The sequence below is a fragment of the Tamandua tetradactyla genome, chromosome 8, assembly GCF_023851605.1.
Source record: "Tamandua tetradactyla isolate mTamTet1 chromosome 8, mTamTet1.pri, whole genome shotgun sequence".
Lineage (NCBI taxonomy): Eukaryota > Metazoa > Chordata > Mammalia > Pilosa > Myrmecophagidae > Tamandua > Tamandua tetradactyla.
This window is the reverse complement of record NC_135334.1, coordinates 76,623,883-76,642,230: the sequence shown is the minus strand read 5'-3', so window position 1 is coordinate 76,642,230 and position 18,348 is coordinate 76,623,883. Positions and strand designations below refer to the sequence as shown.

At 36.5% G+C, this 18,348-nt stretch overlaps 1 protein-coding gene across 1 annotated transcript; it reads left to right on the top strand.

Annotated features, from left to right (window-relative positions):
- Positions 1 to 16,771: 16,771 nt before the first annotated feature.
- On the top strand, positions 16,772 to 17,719 carry LOC143645156 (olfactory receptor 52E2-like). The gene has a single exon (XM_077114734.1). It carries the CDS (start codon positions 16,772 to 16,774, stop codon positions 17,717 to 17,719), a length of 948 nt encoding a protein of 315 aa, XP_076970849.1.
- Positions 17,720 to 18,348: the final 629 nt, after the last annotated feature.

Genomic DNA, 18,348 nt, shown 5'->3' with positions numbered 1-18,348 from the left:
AAAATTTATGAAAGTGTCTCATGTGACCGTAGGACCGCAGAGTCCAAAATCCACAGGGCAGGCTGCGAAGCCGATGACTCCGATGGATGGCCTGGATGACCTCCACAGGAGAGGCTCACCAGCCAAAGCAGGAATGGAACCTGTCTCCTCTGAGTCCTCCTTAAAAGACTTCCCATGATTGCATTTAGCATCACTAATTGCAGAAGACACTCCCCTTTGGTTGATTACAAATGGAATCAGCTGTGAATGTAGCTGACGTGATCATGACCTAATCCTATGAAATGTCCTCATTGCAACAGACAGGCCAGCACTTGCCCAATCAGATGAACAGGTACCACAACTTGGCCAAGTTGACACCTGTCCCTAACCATGACAGTATTCTTCGTTGTCTCTTATGATGTCTTTACATTTAAAGTCTATTTTGTCTGATATTAGTATAGCTACTCTTGCTTTCTTTTGGTTACAATTTGCATGGGAAATCTTTTTCCACCCTTTCACTTTCAATCTATTTGTATCCTTGTGTCTAAAATGAGTCTCTTGTAAGCAGCATATAGCTGGGTTATGTTTCTTAATCCATTCTGCCAATCTGTATCTTTTAATTCATAAATTTAGTCTGTTAACATTCAAATTTATAACTGATAATGTGTTTCTTGATTCCACCATGTTATCTTTTTAGTTTTATTTGTCAGATCTATATATTTGTTTCCCTCTTTCTCTTTGTATTTTTTAAGTTACCCTTAGTAGTACTCTTCAATTCTGTGCCCTCCTCCAGACCTCCCTCTCCGGTCTTTTTGTTTTTCATCCAGCAGAGCTCCTTTTAGTACTTTTTGTAGGGCCTGTCTCTTATTGACAAAGTCTTTCAGGAGTTTTTTGTCTGTGAAAATTTTAATCTCTCCCTCAACTTTGAAGGACAATTTGGCTGGGTACAGAATTCTTAGCTGGAAGTCTTTCTCTTTCAGGTTCTTAAATATATCATACCACTGCCTTCTCACATCCAGGGTGCTAGTTGAGTAGTCTGAACTCAGTCTTATTTGATTCACCTTGTATGTAGTAGATTGTTTTTCCCTTGCTGCTTTCAGGATTTTCTGCTTCTCTTCAACATTTGACAGACTGATTAGTACTTGCCTTGGGGAAGACCTTTTTGGATTCATTCTGTTTGGAGTTTGTTGGACTTTTTTGACTTGTATATTTATGTCCTCTATAAGGGTTGGAAAGTTTTCCTCCATTGTACCCTCAACTACTCTTCCTAGCCCTTTACTCCTTTCTTCTCCTTCTGGGACACTAATGATTCTTATATTTGTGCACTTTTGTTTTGTCTGTCATTTCCCTGAGCTCCCATTCAATTTTTTCCATCTTTTTTGCCATTTGCTGTTTTGAGTCTTTGAAGTCAATTATCCTGTTCTCTGTATCATTTATTCTTTCCCCTGTCCCCTCAAATCTGGTGTTGTGTGCCTTTAGTATATTTTTCATTTGGTCAACAGAGCTTTTAATCTCTGTAATACCCACCATTTTTCTATTTATTCTTTCAAATTCCTCTTTATCCTCTTCTAGTGTTTCCGTGATCTCCTTTATGTCATTTGCTATCCCACTTATTTTATTAAGTAAAGTTATATGAACATCTTTGATTAGCTGTTCCAATGTCTGTGTCTCCTCTGGTGTTTTAATTTGGTCATTAGGCAAGGCAATATCCGTCTGCGTTGTGATAGCTTAGTGATCTTTTGCTGTCTTTGTGGTGTGAGAAATATCTTGATTGATTTACTTTGGGAGTTGATTTCTTTCAGTAGTTTAAGATCTTGTGTTTGTGGGATGACTGTACAGCAGGGAGGAAGTCATGGGATAGGGCAGTCAGTGCAGTGATTTGTTTCAAGGAAGGTATAGGCAAAGGTTGGGGATGTTACATTGATGCTTGTGAATGTGGGCACCCAGCAACCAGGGAGGATGTAGCTGTGTGGGTGCACCAGTCTGGGGTTGTAACCATAGTGTGCACTGGTCTAAGGCATGGGGTCTTTTGTGCGCATATATAGAGCTGTGGCAGCAGGTCAGCATTATGCCTTCATGGATTGAAGGCAGATTTGACTGGCTGCACAGGTAGGTACTTTCTCAGAGCTGGGAAATGTGGCTGAGGGCCATGTGCATGTGCAGTTCTAGAACTACTGTAAAGTGTAGTTCCCAGAGCTGAATGATGTGATTGGGGGCCTGTGCACATACATGGGCCTGGGAGTACCATAAACAGATGCACAGAGCTTAGGTGGGGTGGAGTGAGGCTGTGCAGTGCTATGGGTTCAGGGATACCCTAGGTATGGAGGTTAGTGCCCATGGCCTTTATTTACCAGCAATAGCCTGCAGGGAGCAGGGAGGGGGAAGCAGTGCTTGGGAGGAGTTCATGAGAGGTGGGTTGGGCTGCACTTGGGGTAAGGGTGTGTGGCGGGTATGTGCACTGGGAGCTGGTGGGGGGTGCCTGTAGTGTGGGAATTGGAATGAGTGATGGAATTTGGGTGTGTGGAGTGTGGGAGGAGCCACCAATCGTGGGGTGGCACTCATGAGGGTAGTGCACCCAAAGAATGTGGCCTGGTTTATTTCTAGTCCCTGGCTCCCATCCGTGCACTCCTGCAGGCTCAGCAATTCCAGGCTCCAGCTTTCTGCCTCTCAGTTCCTTAGCCTCTACAACCAGAGCTGCCATGTGTCATGGAGAAGGCTGTCCCAGGTCAGCCACACTCCCAATCACCACTTCAGTTGTCCTCCTGTTTCCTTCTCTAACTTTTCTGTGGAGCAGGGCTAATCTCAAGCTACTCTGCTGAGCCATCTTCCCCAATTGTGTCTATTTTTGTACAGGATGTCAGTCTTTAGTTTTCTTTTCTTGTGATATTTTGTTTGGTTTTGGTGCCAGGGTGATAGTTACCATATAGAATAAATTTCGATATGATCTTCCATCTGTTTCTTGGAGCAAGTTATGAAGGATTGATTTTAAATCTTCATTAAATGTTTGATAGAATTCACAAGTGAAGCCAACTGGTCTTTTTTTTTTCTCTTTTGAGAAAGTTTTCATTTCTACATCAATAGTAGTTTTTCATATTCATTAATTGTTTTAAGTGTATTTAGTTGTTTTCTTTATTCTTGAGTAAACTTCAATAGTTTGTGTTTTTTAAAAAATATGTCAACTTCAAGTAGGTTATCTATTTTGTTGACATACAATTGTTCTTAGTATATTCCCATAATAATCCACCTTAAGTCCATAAGTAATTCCCTTATTTTAATCTTTATTTTGATGATTTGAGTTTTTTTCTTTATACATCTAGCTAAAGATTTATAAATTAGTTGATATTTTTCAAATAATTAAAAAAACTTCTATTGATAGTCCCTTTTCTATTTTTTATTTCTATACTGTTTATTATTTCCTTACTGCAGCTTTCTTTGGGTTTGATTAGTTCTTAATTTCCTAAGCTCTTATGGGTACAAAATTGGGTTATTTAATTGTGTTTTCTCCAATTTTAATATGGGCAATTATAGCTATAAATTCACCACTAAGCCTGGCTTTCACAATATCCCATGAGTATTGGTATGTTGTGTTACATTTTAATTTATCTCAAAATGTTTCTAATTTCAATTGTGATTTGTTTGATACATTGTTTATGAAGAGTATTTCCACATATGTGTGAATTTTCCAAATGTGCTTATGTTTATTTCAAATTTACTTCCATTATTCCTGGTGAACATACTTTGCAAGATTTCAACTTCCACATTTTTTGAGACATGCTTTGTGACCTAAAGATTGTTCCATGTGAACTGGCAAATAGTTTGTATAATGCTGTTGCTGGATAGAGTGCTCTATAGATGCATTAATTGTAGTTGTTTATATTGCTTTTCAAGTATTCTATTTCCTAGTTAATCCTTTCTCTAATAGTTTCATCAATTATTGAAAGTATAGTATTAATGTTTCAAATGCTTCTGTCAAGTTGCCAATTACTCCCTTCTGCTGTCTCATTGTGTATTTTATGTATATGATGTCTTTGTTATTAGGTGCACATGCATTTATAATCATCAAGAAGAAATGGCAATTGTTATGTTATGCAGTTGTCTCTTAAGTCACATAGAAGAAAATGAGGTACTCATAAAATACGTTTATATTGTCCCTCATATTTACAATTCCAATTACCTATGCTCATTGTTCCTTCATAATGATTTGATTAATAATCTAGTTTCTTTTATTTCAGTTCTATATCTTCTTTTAAAATTTCTTTTAGGTAAGGCAGGTCTGTCACAGATGCGTTTTTCATTGATTCTTGTTTCCTTGCTTGCATTCATGGACTAACTTAATCCTTCTACCTTATGGGAGAATAGTTTTACAGATTATAAAATTTTTTGTTGACAGTGTTTCCTTCCTTCAGCAATTTGAAAATATCATCCCACTGCATTGTGGCCTGCATTGCTTCTAATAACAAAGCCACTGTTAATTTCATTGTGGAAACTAATACATAATGAATTGCTTCTCTTTACCACTTTCAATATTCTCTGCCTTTGGCTTTTGACAATTTGATTATGATATGCCTAGGTGTGCATCTCTTTGAATTTACCCTATTTGGAGTTCATTGAGTTTGTTTGATATGCATATTAATTTTTTAATCAAAATTGGAAACTTTAGATCATAATTTCTTCCAATGTTCTTTCCCCACCCTTTATAACATCTTCTCCTTTTGGGACTGCCATTACAATTATGTTGGTATGTTTGCTGGTGTCCCTCAGGTCTCTGAAGCTCTGTTTATCTTTCTTCACTTTTTATTCTTTTCACTTCATCAAAGAGAAAATAATTGATATGCACTGAAATTTTCTGCAAGTTTCCATCTGCTGTTGAACCATATATATTATATATATTTCAGCTATTGTAAGTTTCAAATTCAGAGTTTCTATTTTATTCTTGCTTATTTTTTCTAGCCATTAATTGATATTCTATATCAATTATGAGGTAGCATTCTCATCATTTCCTTTAGTCATAGTGTCTTTAAGTTCTTTGATATTTTTTAACTAGCTGCTTTAAAGTCTCTGTATATTAGCTCCAATATCTGAGCTTCCTCAGGTGTATTTTCTATTGATTGCTTTTTTTCCTGTTTATGGACCATATTTTCTTGTTTCTTTTTAAGTTTCATAATTTGTTGTTGAAACTTAGATGTTTAAAAAAGTAGTATGGCAACTCTGGAAAGAAGAATCCCCCTCATCCACAGATTTTGTTGCTGTTTCTACTTGTACAGTAGCTTCTAAACTAAAGTTCTTTTGTTTGTTTAATAATTTTTATTCTTAGTTCCTGAAAATATGTATTATTTCTCTCATCTCCACTGAAGTCTCTGCTCCATGAACTTAATTGTCAGCTAATTATTGGATGGAGATTTATTTAAAAACCTGGAACCAATAAATCTTCCATTCCTTGCTTAAGGGATCTGTGTGTATATTTCATTCCTACTTCCAAATCATCCAGATGGTTGAGATTTCTCCTTTAGCTTTCACTTCCTACTTGTACCTCAAAGTTAGTATCTCAAAGTTAGCCATAGGTAAAGACTTATAGTCTTCTCATGTCTTTCCCGAGCACATACACAGCCAGGGACATGCATAAAACCCTACAGTTAGGTTGTCTGCTTTCTTCTAGGAATATATTGGAAAATTTTAAAGCCCCCTATGGACACCTTCTCTTACTTTAAGTTTTAAGTTTTTGTGTAGTTTTTTGTTTCCCTCAAATGTTATAAACCTCTCAGGTAGCAGCAAAATTGAACAACTGTAATTGCTTTCTCCCATTCCTTCTATTTTGTACTGCAAGTTTCCTGATAAGTTAAATACAGAGGGTCTTCCCAGTAGACTATTTATAGGAAGAATAAGAGAGATCAGTAATGACAATTCCTTGGGAATATGGCTATGCAATTGCTCCAGTCCTGTTAATCTACCTCTGTGTTTGTTAGGTGGCTGTTTGTCACATGCAGTGAAGGCCATTAATTATCAAGGCTGCTCTGGAGGCAGAGATTGAGGATTTACACTAGGGTAAGTTCAAATGTCACAAAATTCAACCTTTGTACTGAGATTATTCAAATATATGTTTTTTACTAAATCCACTCTGGGAAGCTTCAAGGTTTTAATGAATTTCCAGAATTTTGAAAAGTTGATTCTGATAATTTTACCAGGATTTTCTTTTTTCATCATTTTTCATGGATATAATTTTCAAATTTCTCACACCACATTTTCAGATATGTAGTAATTATGTGAGTTGTATTTTAGCCCCTTATGAGAAAATGTTTATGCACCATCTCTTCATCATTCATCTTTGGGCTGAGGAATTCCAATGAGATCTAATTCATAGACTACCATTAGTGTGAAAAAAGTAGTAAAATTAACAATCACCTTTTACATGTTTTCAACTGGAGGTCTGAGACAAATCTGAAACTTTTTCTATTAAATATAACACAAAACATCATCATGTCCTGTTTGTTCCAGCTTTGTATAATGTCTCCATAATTTCTATTAATCAATCCACTTGAAAACTTAGAGCAATTGCTTCTTTTTTTTCTGGACTCTTCCTTTTCCAGTATGCCATATACAGTGAATATGGGACATATCCATCTCCTACAGTTATTAATTTTTTAAATTTAATTCCTTTTTTAGTTTGTATTGCAGCCTACATTTGTAATGCTTTGCCTATAAATTGTTATCTACTTAATCTATTTGCCTTCTCTACAACTTCCCAATTTTCTACTACAGGCATACAGAGAAATGGTTCCTGTGCTAGTTTGAAAGGATGTGTGTACCCTAGAAAAGCCATGTTTTAAAATAAATCCCACTTTCTAGACTTCCGGAGAAGATGGCGGCTTAGTAAGATGCACAGGTCTTAGTTCCTCCTCCAGAACAGCTACTAGAGAAGTAGAAACGATTCAGAACAGCTCCCAGAGCCACGACAGAGACCAAGAAGACAGCATACCCCATTCTGGAACGGCTGACTGGCTGGGAGAACCTGCTCCGGTGAGATCGCTGAGGGGTGTGGGCTTCCCACGGCTGGGGCGGCAGGCGGCCGGAGTCCCTCCCTCCCCCCTTCCCGGGCCAGCTGGGAGAATTGGACAGGCGGTCCCCTCAAGCCACGGTGGCTGGTGCCCCCCCCCACGCGTGGCCCCCTGGACCAGCTGGGAGAATTGGATCAGAGATCCCTAAGCCACGGAGAATTGTGACAGGGGTCCCTTCCAAACACGTGGCTTCCCGGTCCGGCTGGGAATGGTGGATAGACACTTCCCCAAGCCGCGGCAGCTGGCAACCCCCACCACGCTTGGTGCCCCAGGCCAGCTGGGAAATTTGGACAGGCGTTCCCCCAAGCCGCAGAGGCTGGTGACCCTCCCCGTGTGCGGCTCCTCAGGCCGGCTGGGAGATTCGGATTGGCATTTCCCCAAACCGCTTTGGCTGGCGACCCCCCCCACAGCGAAGTTTTCCAAAGTTAAAGGAGCCACAGCATCTTTTACTGGTGGGACCCACAGACAGATGAGTGCCACGAGCGCCACCTACTGGGCAGGATAAGAAAAACAAAGCCCAGAGATTTCACAGAAAAATCTTTCAACCTGCGGGGTCTTACACCCAGGGAAATCTGATTAAATGCCCAGATGCCGGCAGAAGATAATGGATCATGCTCGGAAAATTGAACGTATGGCCCAGTCAAAGGAACAAACCAATAGTTCAAATGAGATACAGGAGCTGAGACAACTAATGCTGAATATACGAACAGAAATGGAAAACCTCTTCAAAAAACAAATCGATAAATTGAGGGAGGACATGAAGAAGACATGGGCTGACCAAAAAGAAGAAATAGAAAAAAAGAAAAAACAAATCACAGAACTTATGGGAGTGAATGATAAAGTAGAAAAGCTGGAAAAAACAATGGATACTTACAATGCTGGATTTAAAGAGACAGAAGCTAGAATTAGTGAATTGGAGGATGGAACATCTGAATTCCAAAAAGAAACAGAAACTATAGGGAAAAAATGGAAAAATTTGAACAGGGGATCAGGGAACTGAATGACAATATGAAGCGCACAAATATACATGTTGTGGGTATCCCAGAAGGAGAAGAGAAGGGAAAAGGAGGAGAAAAACTAATGGAAGAAATTATCACTGAAAATTTCCCAACTCTTATGAAAGACCTAAAATTACAGATCCAAGAAGTGCAGCGCACCCCAAAGAGAATAGACCCAAATAGGCATTCTCCAAGAAAATTACTAGTTAGAATGTCAGAGGTCAAAGAGAAAGAGAGGATCTTGAAAGCAGCAAGAGAAAAACAATCCATCACATACAAGGGAAACCCAATAAGACTATATGTAGATTTCTCAGCAGAAACCATGGAAGCTAGAAGACAGTGGGATGATATATATAAATTACTAAAAGAGAAAAATTGCCAACCAAGACTCCTATATTGAGCAAAATTGTTATTCAAAAATGAGGGAGAAATTAAAACATTCTCAGACAAAAAGTCACTGAGAGAATTTGTGACCAAGAGACCAGCTCTGCAAGAAATACTAAAGGGAGCACTAGAGTCAGACACAAAAAGACAGAAGAGAGAGGTATGGAGAAGAGTGTAGAAAGAAGGAAAATCAGATATGATACATATAATACAAAAGGCAAAATGTTAGAGGAAAATATTATCCAAACAGTAATAACACTAAATGTCAATGGACTGAATTCCCCAATTGAAAGACATAAACTGGCAGAATGGATTAAAAAACAGGATCCTTCTATATGCTGTCTACAGGAAACACATCTTAGACCCAAAGATAAACATAGGTTGAAGGTGAAAGGTTGGGAAAAAATATTTCATGCAAATAACAATCAGAAAAGAGCAGGAGTGGCTACACTAATATCCAACAAATTAGACTTCAAATGTAAAGCAGTTAAAAGAGACAAAGAAGGACACTATACACTAATAAAAGGAACAATTAAACAAGAAGTCATAACAATCATAAATATTTATGCACTGAACCAGAATGCCCCAAAATGCGTGAGGAATACACTGCAAACACTGAAAAGGGAAATAGACTCATATACCATAATAGTTGGAAGCTTCAATTCACCACTCTCATCAATGGACAGAACATCTAGACAGAGGATCAATAAAGAAATAGAGAATCTGAATATTACTAAAAATGAGCTAGACTTAACAGACATTTATAGGACATTACGTCCCACAACAGCAGGATACACCTTTTTCTCAAGTGCTCATGGATCATTCTCAAAGATAGACCATATGCTGGGTCACAAAGCAAGTCTTAACAAATTTAAACAGACTGAAATCATACACAACACTTTCTCAGATCATAAAGGAATGAAGTTGGAAATCAAAAATAGATGGAGTGCCAGAAAATTCACAAATACGTGGAGGCTCAACAACACACTCTTAAACAATGAGTGGGTCAAAGAAGAAATTTCAAGAGAAATTAGAAAATACCTCGAGGTGAATGAAAATGAAAACACAACCTATCAAAGCCTATGGGACGCAGCAAAGGCAGTGCTAAGAGGGAAATTTATTGCCCTAAATGCCTGTATCAGAAAAGAAGAAAAGGCAAAAATTCAGGAATTAACTGTCCACTTGGAAGAACTGGAGAAAGAACAGCAAACTAACCCCAAAGCAAGCAAAAGGAAAGAAATAACAAAGATTAGAGCAGAAATAAATGAAATTGAAAACATGAAAACAATAGAGAAAATCAATGAGGCCAGAAGTTGGTTCTATGAGAAAATCAATAAGATTGATGGGCCCTTAGCAAGATTGACAAAAAGAAGAAGAGAGAGGATGCAAATGAATAAGATCAGAAATGGAAGAGGAAACATAACCACTGACCTCACAGAAATAAAGTAGGTAATAACAGGATACTATGAACAACTTTACGCTAATAAATACAACAATTTAGAGGAAATGGACGGGTTCCTGGAAAGACATGAACAATTAACTTTGACTCAAGAAGAAATAGATGACTTTAACAAACGAATCACAAGTAAAGAAATTGAATCAGTCATTCAAAAGCTTCCTAAAAAGAAAAGTCCAGGACCACAGGCTTCACATGTGAATTTTTTCAAACATTTCAGAAAGAATTAGTACCAACTCCCTCAATCTCTTCAAAAATATCGAAGTGGAGGGAAAGCTACCTAATTCATTCTTTGAAGCCAACATCACCCTCATACCAAAACCAGGCAAAGATATTACAAAAAAAGAAAACTTCAGGCCAATCTCTCTAATGAATATAGATGCAAAAATCCTCAACAAAATTCTAGCAAATCGAATCCAGCAACACATTAAAAGAATTATACATCATGACCAAGTACGATTCATCCCAGGTATGCAAGGATGGTTCAACATAAGAAAATCAATTAATGTAATACACCGTATCAAAAAATCAAAGCCGAAAATCACATGATCATGTCAATTGATGCACAGAAGGCATTTGACAAGATTCAACATCCTTTCCTGTTGAAAACACTTCAAAAGATAGGAATACAAGGGAACTTCCTTAAAATGATAGAGGGAATATATGAAAAACCCACAGCTAATATCATCCTCAATGGGGAAAAATTGAAAACTTTCCCCCTAAGTTCAGGAACAAGACAAGGATATCGGTTATCAGCACTATTATTCAACATCGTGTTGGAGGTTCTAGCCAGAGCAATTAGACAAGAAAAAGAAATACAAAGCATCAAAATTGGAAAGGAAGAAGTAAAACTGTCACTGTTTGCAGACAATATGATACTATACATCGAAAACCCGGAAAAATCCACAACAAAACTACTAGAGCTAATAAATGAGTACAGCAATGTAGTAGGTTACAAGATCAACATTCAAAAATCTGTAGCATTTCTATACACTAGTAATGAACAAGCTGAGGGGGAAATGAAGAAACGAATCCCATTTACAATTGCAACTAAAAGAATAAAATACCTAGGAATAAATTTAACTAAAGAGACAAAAAACCTATACAAAGAAAATTACAAAAAACCATTAAAAGAAATCACAGAAGATCTAAATAGATGGAAGGGCATACCGTGTTCATGGATTGGAAGACTAAATATAGTTAAGCTGTCAATCCTACCTAAATTGATTTACAGATTCAATGCAATACCAATCAAAATCCCAACAACTTATTTTTCAGAAATAGAAAAACCAATAAGAAAATTTATCTGGAAGGGCAGGGTGCCCCGAATTGCTAAAAGTATCCTGAGGAAAAAAAATGAAGCTGGAGGTCTCACACTGCCAGTCTTTAAGGCATATTATGAAGCCACAGTGGTCAAAACAGCATGGTATTTGTATAAAGATAGATATATTGACCAATGGAATCGAATAGAGTGCTCAGATATAGACCCTTTCATCTATGGACATTTGATCTTTGATAAGGCAGTCAAGCCAACTCACCTGGGACAGAACAGTCTCTTCAATAAATGGTGCCTAGAGAACTGGATATCCATATGCAAAAGAATGAAAGAAGACCTGTATCTCACACCCTATACAAAAGTTAACTCAAAATGGATCAAAGATCTAAACATTAGGTCTAAGACCATAAAACAGTTAGAGGAAAATGTAGGGAGATATCTTATAAAACTTACAATTGGAGGCAGTTTTATGGACCTTAAACCTAAAGCAAGACCACTGAAGAAGGAAATAAATAAACTGGAGCTCCTCAAAATTAAACACTTTTGTGCATCAAAGAATTTCCTCAAGAAAGTAGAAAGACAGCCTACACAATGGGAGACAATATTTGGAAACGACATATCATATAAAGGCCTAGTATCCAGAATTTATAAAGAGATTGTCCAACTCAACAACAAAAAGACAGCCAACCCAATTACAAAATGGGAAAAAGACTTGAACAGACACCTCTCAGAAGAGGAAATACAAATGGTCAAAAGGCACATGAAGAGATGCTCAATGTTCCTGGCCATTAGAGAAATGCAAATCAAAACCACAATGAGATATCATCTCACACCCACCAGAATGGCCATTATCAACAAAACAGAAAATGACAAGTGCTGGAGAGGATGCGGAGAAAGAGGCACACTTATCCACTGTTGGTGGGAATGTCAAATGGTGCAACCACTGTGGAAGGCAGTTTGGCGGTTCCTCAAAAAGCTGAATATAGAATTGCCATACGACCCAGCAATACCATTGCTAGGTGTCTACTCAAAGGACTTAAGGGCAAAGACACAAACGGACATTTGCACACCAATGTTTATAGCAGCGTTATTTACAATTGCAAAGAGATGGAAACAGCCAAAATGTCCATCAACAGACGAGTGGCTAAACAAACTGTGGTATATACATACGATGGAATATTATGCAGCTTTAAGACAGAATAAACTTATGAAGCATGTAATAACATGGCTGGACCTAGAGAACATTATGCTGAGTGAGTTTAACCAAAAACTAAAGGACAAGTACTGTATGGTCCCACTGATGTGAACCGACATTCGAGAATAAACTTGGAATATGTCATTGGTAACAGAGACCAACAGGACTTAGAAACAGGGTAAGATAATGGTTAATAGGGATACAGACTGTGCAACAGGACTAGATACAAAAACTCAAAAATGGACAGCACCATAATACCTAATTGTAAAGTAATCATGTTAAAACACTGAATGAAGCTGCATCTGAGCTATAAGTTTTTTTTTGTTTATCTGTTTGTTTGTTTGTGTCTTTTTTTTACTATTATTATTATTTTTATTTTTTTCTCTATATTAATATTCTATATCTTTTTCTGTTGTTTTGCTAGTTCTTTTCCTAAATCGATGCAAATGTAATAAGGAATGATGATCATGCATCTATGTGATGATGTTAAGAATTATTGATTGCATATGTAGAATGGAATGATTTCTAAATGTTGTGTTAATTTCTTTTTTCTTTAATTAATTAAAAAAAACATAAAAGGAAAAAGAAAAAAAATCCCATTTTGTAGAGGTAGCATAATCCTTATTCAATAATGTATGTAATTAGATCACTTCCCTGGAGATGTAATCTAATCAAGAGTGGTTGTTAAACTGGATTAGGGGAGATGTGTCTCCACCTGTTTGGGTGGGTCTTGATTGATTTACTGGAGTCTTATAAAAGAGGAAACATTTTGGAGAATGAAAGATTTCTGAGAAAGCAGAGAATGACATAGCACGAAAAGCAGAGAGTCTACCAGCCAGTGACCTTTGGAGACGAAGAAGGAAAACACCTCCTGGAGAGCTTCATGAAACAGGAAGCCAGGAGAGAAAGCCAGTAGATGATGCCGTGTTTGCCATGGACCCTTCCAGCTGAAAGAGAAGCCCTGACTATGTTCGCTATGTAGCTTCTCACTTAAGAGAGAAACCCTGAACTTCATCAGCCTTCTTGAACCAAGGTATTTTTTCCTGGATGCCTTTGATTGGATATTTCTATAGACTTATTTTAATTGGGACATTTTCTCAGCCTTAGAACTATAAACTAGCAACTTATTAAATTCTCCTTTTTAAAAGCCATTCCGTTTCTGGTATATTGCATTCTGGAAGCTAGCAAACTAAAACAGTATCATTCACTGGGTCACAAACCATTACTAAGTTTACACTTGAATATATGGGCTTTGGAGTCAAAAAATAAATGGTTTTATGCTCAAGCAAGTTACCCAGTCGTTCTGAGTCTCATTTCTCCATCAGTAAAATGGGAGTAAAAAAAAATTTCATCGAAGTTTATCTTGAAGATTGAGTTAAGTTATTTAATATATTTAATTTAAGATATGTGTCCAATACATTCATTTTAAACCCTGTATAAATTACAGTGTCCGCCCCAAATAATCAACATTTCTTATTATAGATTTCAAAACATCTCCTAATTTTACTCTTAGTTCAGATGGTAGAAGTCTACTTAACTTACCTCAACTTTCAGAACTTTGTCTTATAACTGTGCTGTGTTGCTGAAACTTTCATACCTGCTGTTAATATATATTTTAATTTTCTTTAGTAACAAAAAACTTTTACCTTATTTAAAAGTCAGTTTGAATACTTAGTTGTTTGCAAATATATTACTTTCCTTTTCACTTATTTTTTATCTTTATTTCCATCAGTTTTCATGTACTCAAGTGTTAGATAATTTATTGTGATACTTTAGAGTGTCATCTAGTTTTTTATGGATGTGTCTGTTCCTGGACTCTTTGTGCTATATGTCTGCAGATGATTAATATTCATTTACTATCCTCTAATTTGCTATACTTAATATTGTCCACTTTACTTATCTCCATTAAAGGAAAAAAACAATATTTTATTTTTAATGAATTAAAATTGAACTGATTTAAATAACTGCAGTATTGTAAATCTAATAGTTTCATTATTTGTATGTCATAAATATAAAATTGTTTTGTCTCTCCTCTCTTTAGTTAATGAAAATAATAAAGGTAGGATATCTATGTAGATATACCAAATTTCCACAAGAATAGGACCACGCTTCTTATAATTTCTTTGAAGATATCTCCCAATTATGTGCTCTTATATTCCAGACTTTAAGTTCAGGTTCCTCAAGGTTGTACTATTGTAGATTTATTAGGCCAGGACATACTCATGATCTTTGTATGGAAGTTGGCCAAGAGTTAGTGACTGTTTCTAGTCCTGCTTCATAGAATGGACAACATGAAACAGAAATATCTGCATTTAACAACTGGATTGTTTAACTCAGATTCTGAACTGGGCTCTTGAGTTATATGAAATCTAAGGAGACTTGAAAAGAAGACTCCACTTATCCAAACTACAGCACTTGTTTATGTTTGTACATAGATAGAGGACATGAGAAAAAAGGTAGATGTAAATACACATCACCCACAATTCCCAGAAGGTGAAGGAATAACTTCAGTAGAGATTGGGCCTCTGGGATTGCCCCAACTGGAGCTATAAAATCTGCCACAAACCTGCAATGATTCAAATCTGGATTTCCTGGATTTGATTCAGTACAACTGAATTAATCTGGAAGAAAGAACAGTTAGTTCAGATGTATGCCCAAGCTTAAAACTGAGGAAGGCATTAAGAGAGCAGTCTGAGGTGAGGAGGAGTTTCCTGGAAATAATGGTTAAGTATTTAAAATTACTGTGAATTTGTGATACTCAGCCATGCTCAAAATAGACTGAGAGCATGTGAAAGAAGCAGAAAATCTGGTTCTTCTGAGGATTAAGTCAAGGACTTCATGGTTAGCCTGAATGCTACCTGTAAGAACAGTGTATTCCCACCATATGAAGCAAACACTTGTGAAGCTAGATCAAGCAATTCATGAGATTTTCTCACCCATTCTTTAAACTAGTCTGCCAATCAATTGTCATCATCTTTACAAAAGGAAGTATGGGCTCAAAAAAAGAATGATTGATTAAGTAATCATATTATTGACTACTAGTTCCACATGACCATTCTGGCACCAATTAAGATGTTGAAATAGAAAGAGGTTAGGGTTACTTTTATGGATTTGCAATAAACCATGTTAATCCATAACATCTCATTTAGAGAAAAAGTAGGTAACACAATTTATCTCTGAATGATCCTGTGAGAATCAGTCAAGTCATGATAATATCTTTTGGCATAATTTTTATCTTCTTTCCAATTGCATTTTGTAGTGGAACAAAGATGGAGATTTAGAGTGAATCAGGGTTTATCTTCTATTAGCACATGCTGTTTGTATAGCCTTGAATTAATATTTAGCCTGTGTAAAGTATAAGTTCTTTTGTAATTTAAGAATAATAATTTGACCTTGTAAGAATTTACACAAATCAGCAATTGGTACTTACTAATGCCCTTTAGCATTTTGTCTGGTATGTATTACATATAAAAGTTTGCTAACATTACTATTTTGAAATACTGATGATTGATTGATTTAGAGTTCACCATTTTTTCCTTCCCAAAGTATAATCTATATTTTTAGGTCTGGCAAAAAGCTCATGTGTCTTAGCCAGCATCCCGATTTAAATTTGACAAAAAGAAAAATTAAATGGATATTCCTTTGAATAGATCTTTATCTATACAGTTATATATATGCATAGATAATGTATACTATGAACATCTTTCCAGATCTCATCCAAATCACTTTTTGTTCAGAGGTTTCAGAAAAAACAGGAAGCATATTTTTTTGGTTTCTGTGCTGAAGCTATTATACTATTAAATTAATAAGTAACATATATGTGTTCTTTGGTTGTTTTGTTTTGTTAAGACCCCAAAATTCATCATGTAGGCAAAGTTCTAAGGTACTATAATTTAAAGAGAGTAAAAATTTGAAAAGCTTATTATTCTTTCACATATTGCTTTAAAGTATATCTGCTGAGGGTTTACTTAACATAATAAGTCTCCAAAATCATAAATGATTTGGATTTGTAGCTTTCAGAGATAGTAATGTAGATTTTCCCCCATTGCTTTGTTAGGATATGATTAACCTCTGCTAATTATCGGGAATGCTATTTATCCTGGCTATCAAGTGTAAGATAAAAACATCTAGTATCAGAAGGAATATTGTACAATTTATTATCCTAAGGCAGGATGTTAGCACAGAAGATGTTCTCCTCTCCAACCAGGCCTTAATTATATTAATAGTGGGAAGAGAGGAATGCAATAGTTGTTATTCCCAAGAAGCTCAGGATGAAGAATTTAAAAGATGAATAACTCTGGTTGTGTTTTTACACTGAGTAATTCTCTTGCAGATTTATCAAAGTATGTGCACATTTGATTGTATTCTGAAATATTCCAAGGGCAAATGAAAGAAAGAGAATGAGACTGCTTGCTTGCAGTAAGTATCAGCATGCCTGGCTTTAACTTCACTGGGTTAACCACTCCCAGTACCTTCATTCTGATGGGCATTCCTGGTCTAGAATACTTGCATATTTGGATATCCATCCCTTTCTGCTCAATGTATGCTGTTGCCCTCATTGCTAACTCAGTCATCCTTTTCATCATCAAAACAGAAACTGTTCTCCATGAACCCATGTTCTACTTTCTTTCCATGTTAGCCATCACAGACCTCATCTTGTCAACTTCAACGCTTCCCAAGATGTTGGGTATCTTCTGGTTCAATTATCATGAGATCAACTTCCATGCCTGCCTCACTCAAATGTTTTTCATTCATGCTTTCTCTGGGGTAGAGTCAGGGCTTCTTGTGGCCATGGCGCTGGATCGGTATGTGGCAATCTGCAATCCTTTGAGACATTCATCCATTCTTACAAATGCTGTGGTGGGTCAAGTTGGCATGGTGGCCCTTCTACGGGGGTTAGTGCTGATGACTCCACATCCCTTCCTGGTAAGGAGATGGCCATATTGTCAGACCAATGTGGTACCCCACACATACTGTGAGCATATGGCTGTGGTGAAATTGGCTTGTGCTGATATTTCCATTAATAGTCTTTATAGTTTGGCTGTCATTATTTTGATTGTTGGAACTGATGTGACATGCATCTTTCTGTCTTATATAAAGATACTCCATTCTGTGTTCAGTCTCCCTTCTAAAGAGGCTAGGTTGAAGACCCTCAGCACTTGTGGATCCCATGTTTGTGTCATCCTCACCTTCTATATCCCTGCTCTTTTCTCTTTCCTGACTCACCGTTTTAGTAGACATATTCCACTCCACACCCACATCCTACTAGCCAACATGTACTTGCTGGTACCACCTATGCTTAATCCTATCATCTATGGAGTAAGGACCAAACAGATACGAAAATGCGTTACACAAATATTCATGACTAACATCAGCTGAAAGTTGTGAAATGTGTTACACAAATATTCATGACTAACATCAGCCGAAAGTTACACAAATATTCATGACTAACTTTGATAAATCTGCAAGAGAATTACTCAGTGTAAAAACACAACCAGAGTTATTCATCTTTTAAATTCTTCATCCTGAGCTTCTTGGAAATAACAACTATTGCATTCCTCTGTTCCCACTATTAATATAATTAAGGACTGGTTGGAGAGGAGAACATCTTCTGTGCTAACATCCTGTCTTTCTTATTCTCACCTCTTAGGATACTACAACAGAAATTTATTAGATAATAGAATCAGCCAGACCTGGACTTAGTATCTACATTTTTCTAATTACCACCATGATAAATGGAAGTTATACGCAATTTATTTAACCTGTTTGAACATCTGTAAAATTGATGAATAATGCATACATCATAAACAATGATTGCGATGTGTATAAGACAATTTCTAGCATATTTAAGCATTTAAGGTTAGATTATTTCAGTTTCATTTTTTTCCTGCACATATAGTTGTTCTGTGTCTTTAGAAAACATTTAATATTTTATCTTATAAAATTAACCAAATAAAAACATCCTTCTGAGAGTGGCTATTTTATACAGGGATTTGGAAGTACTTAAT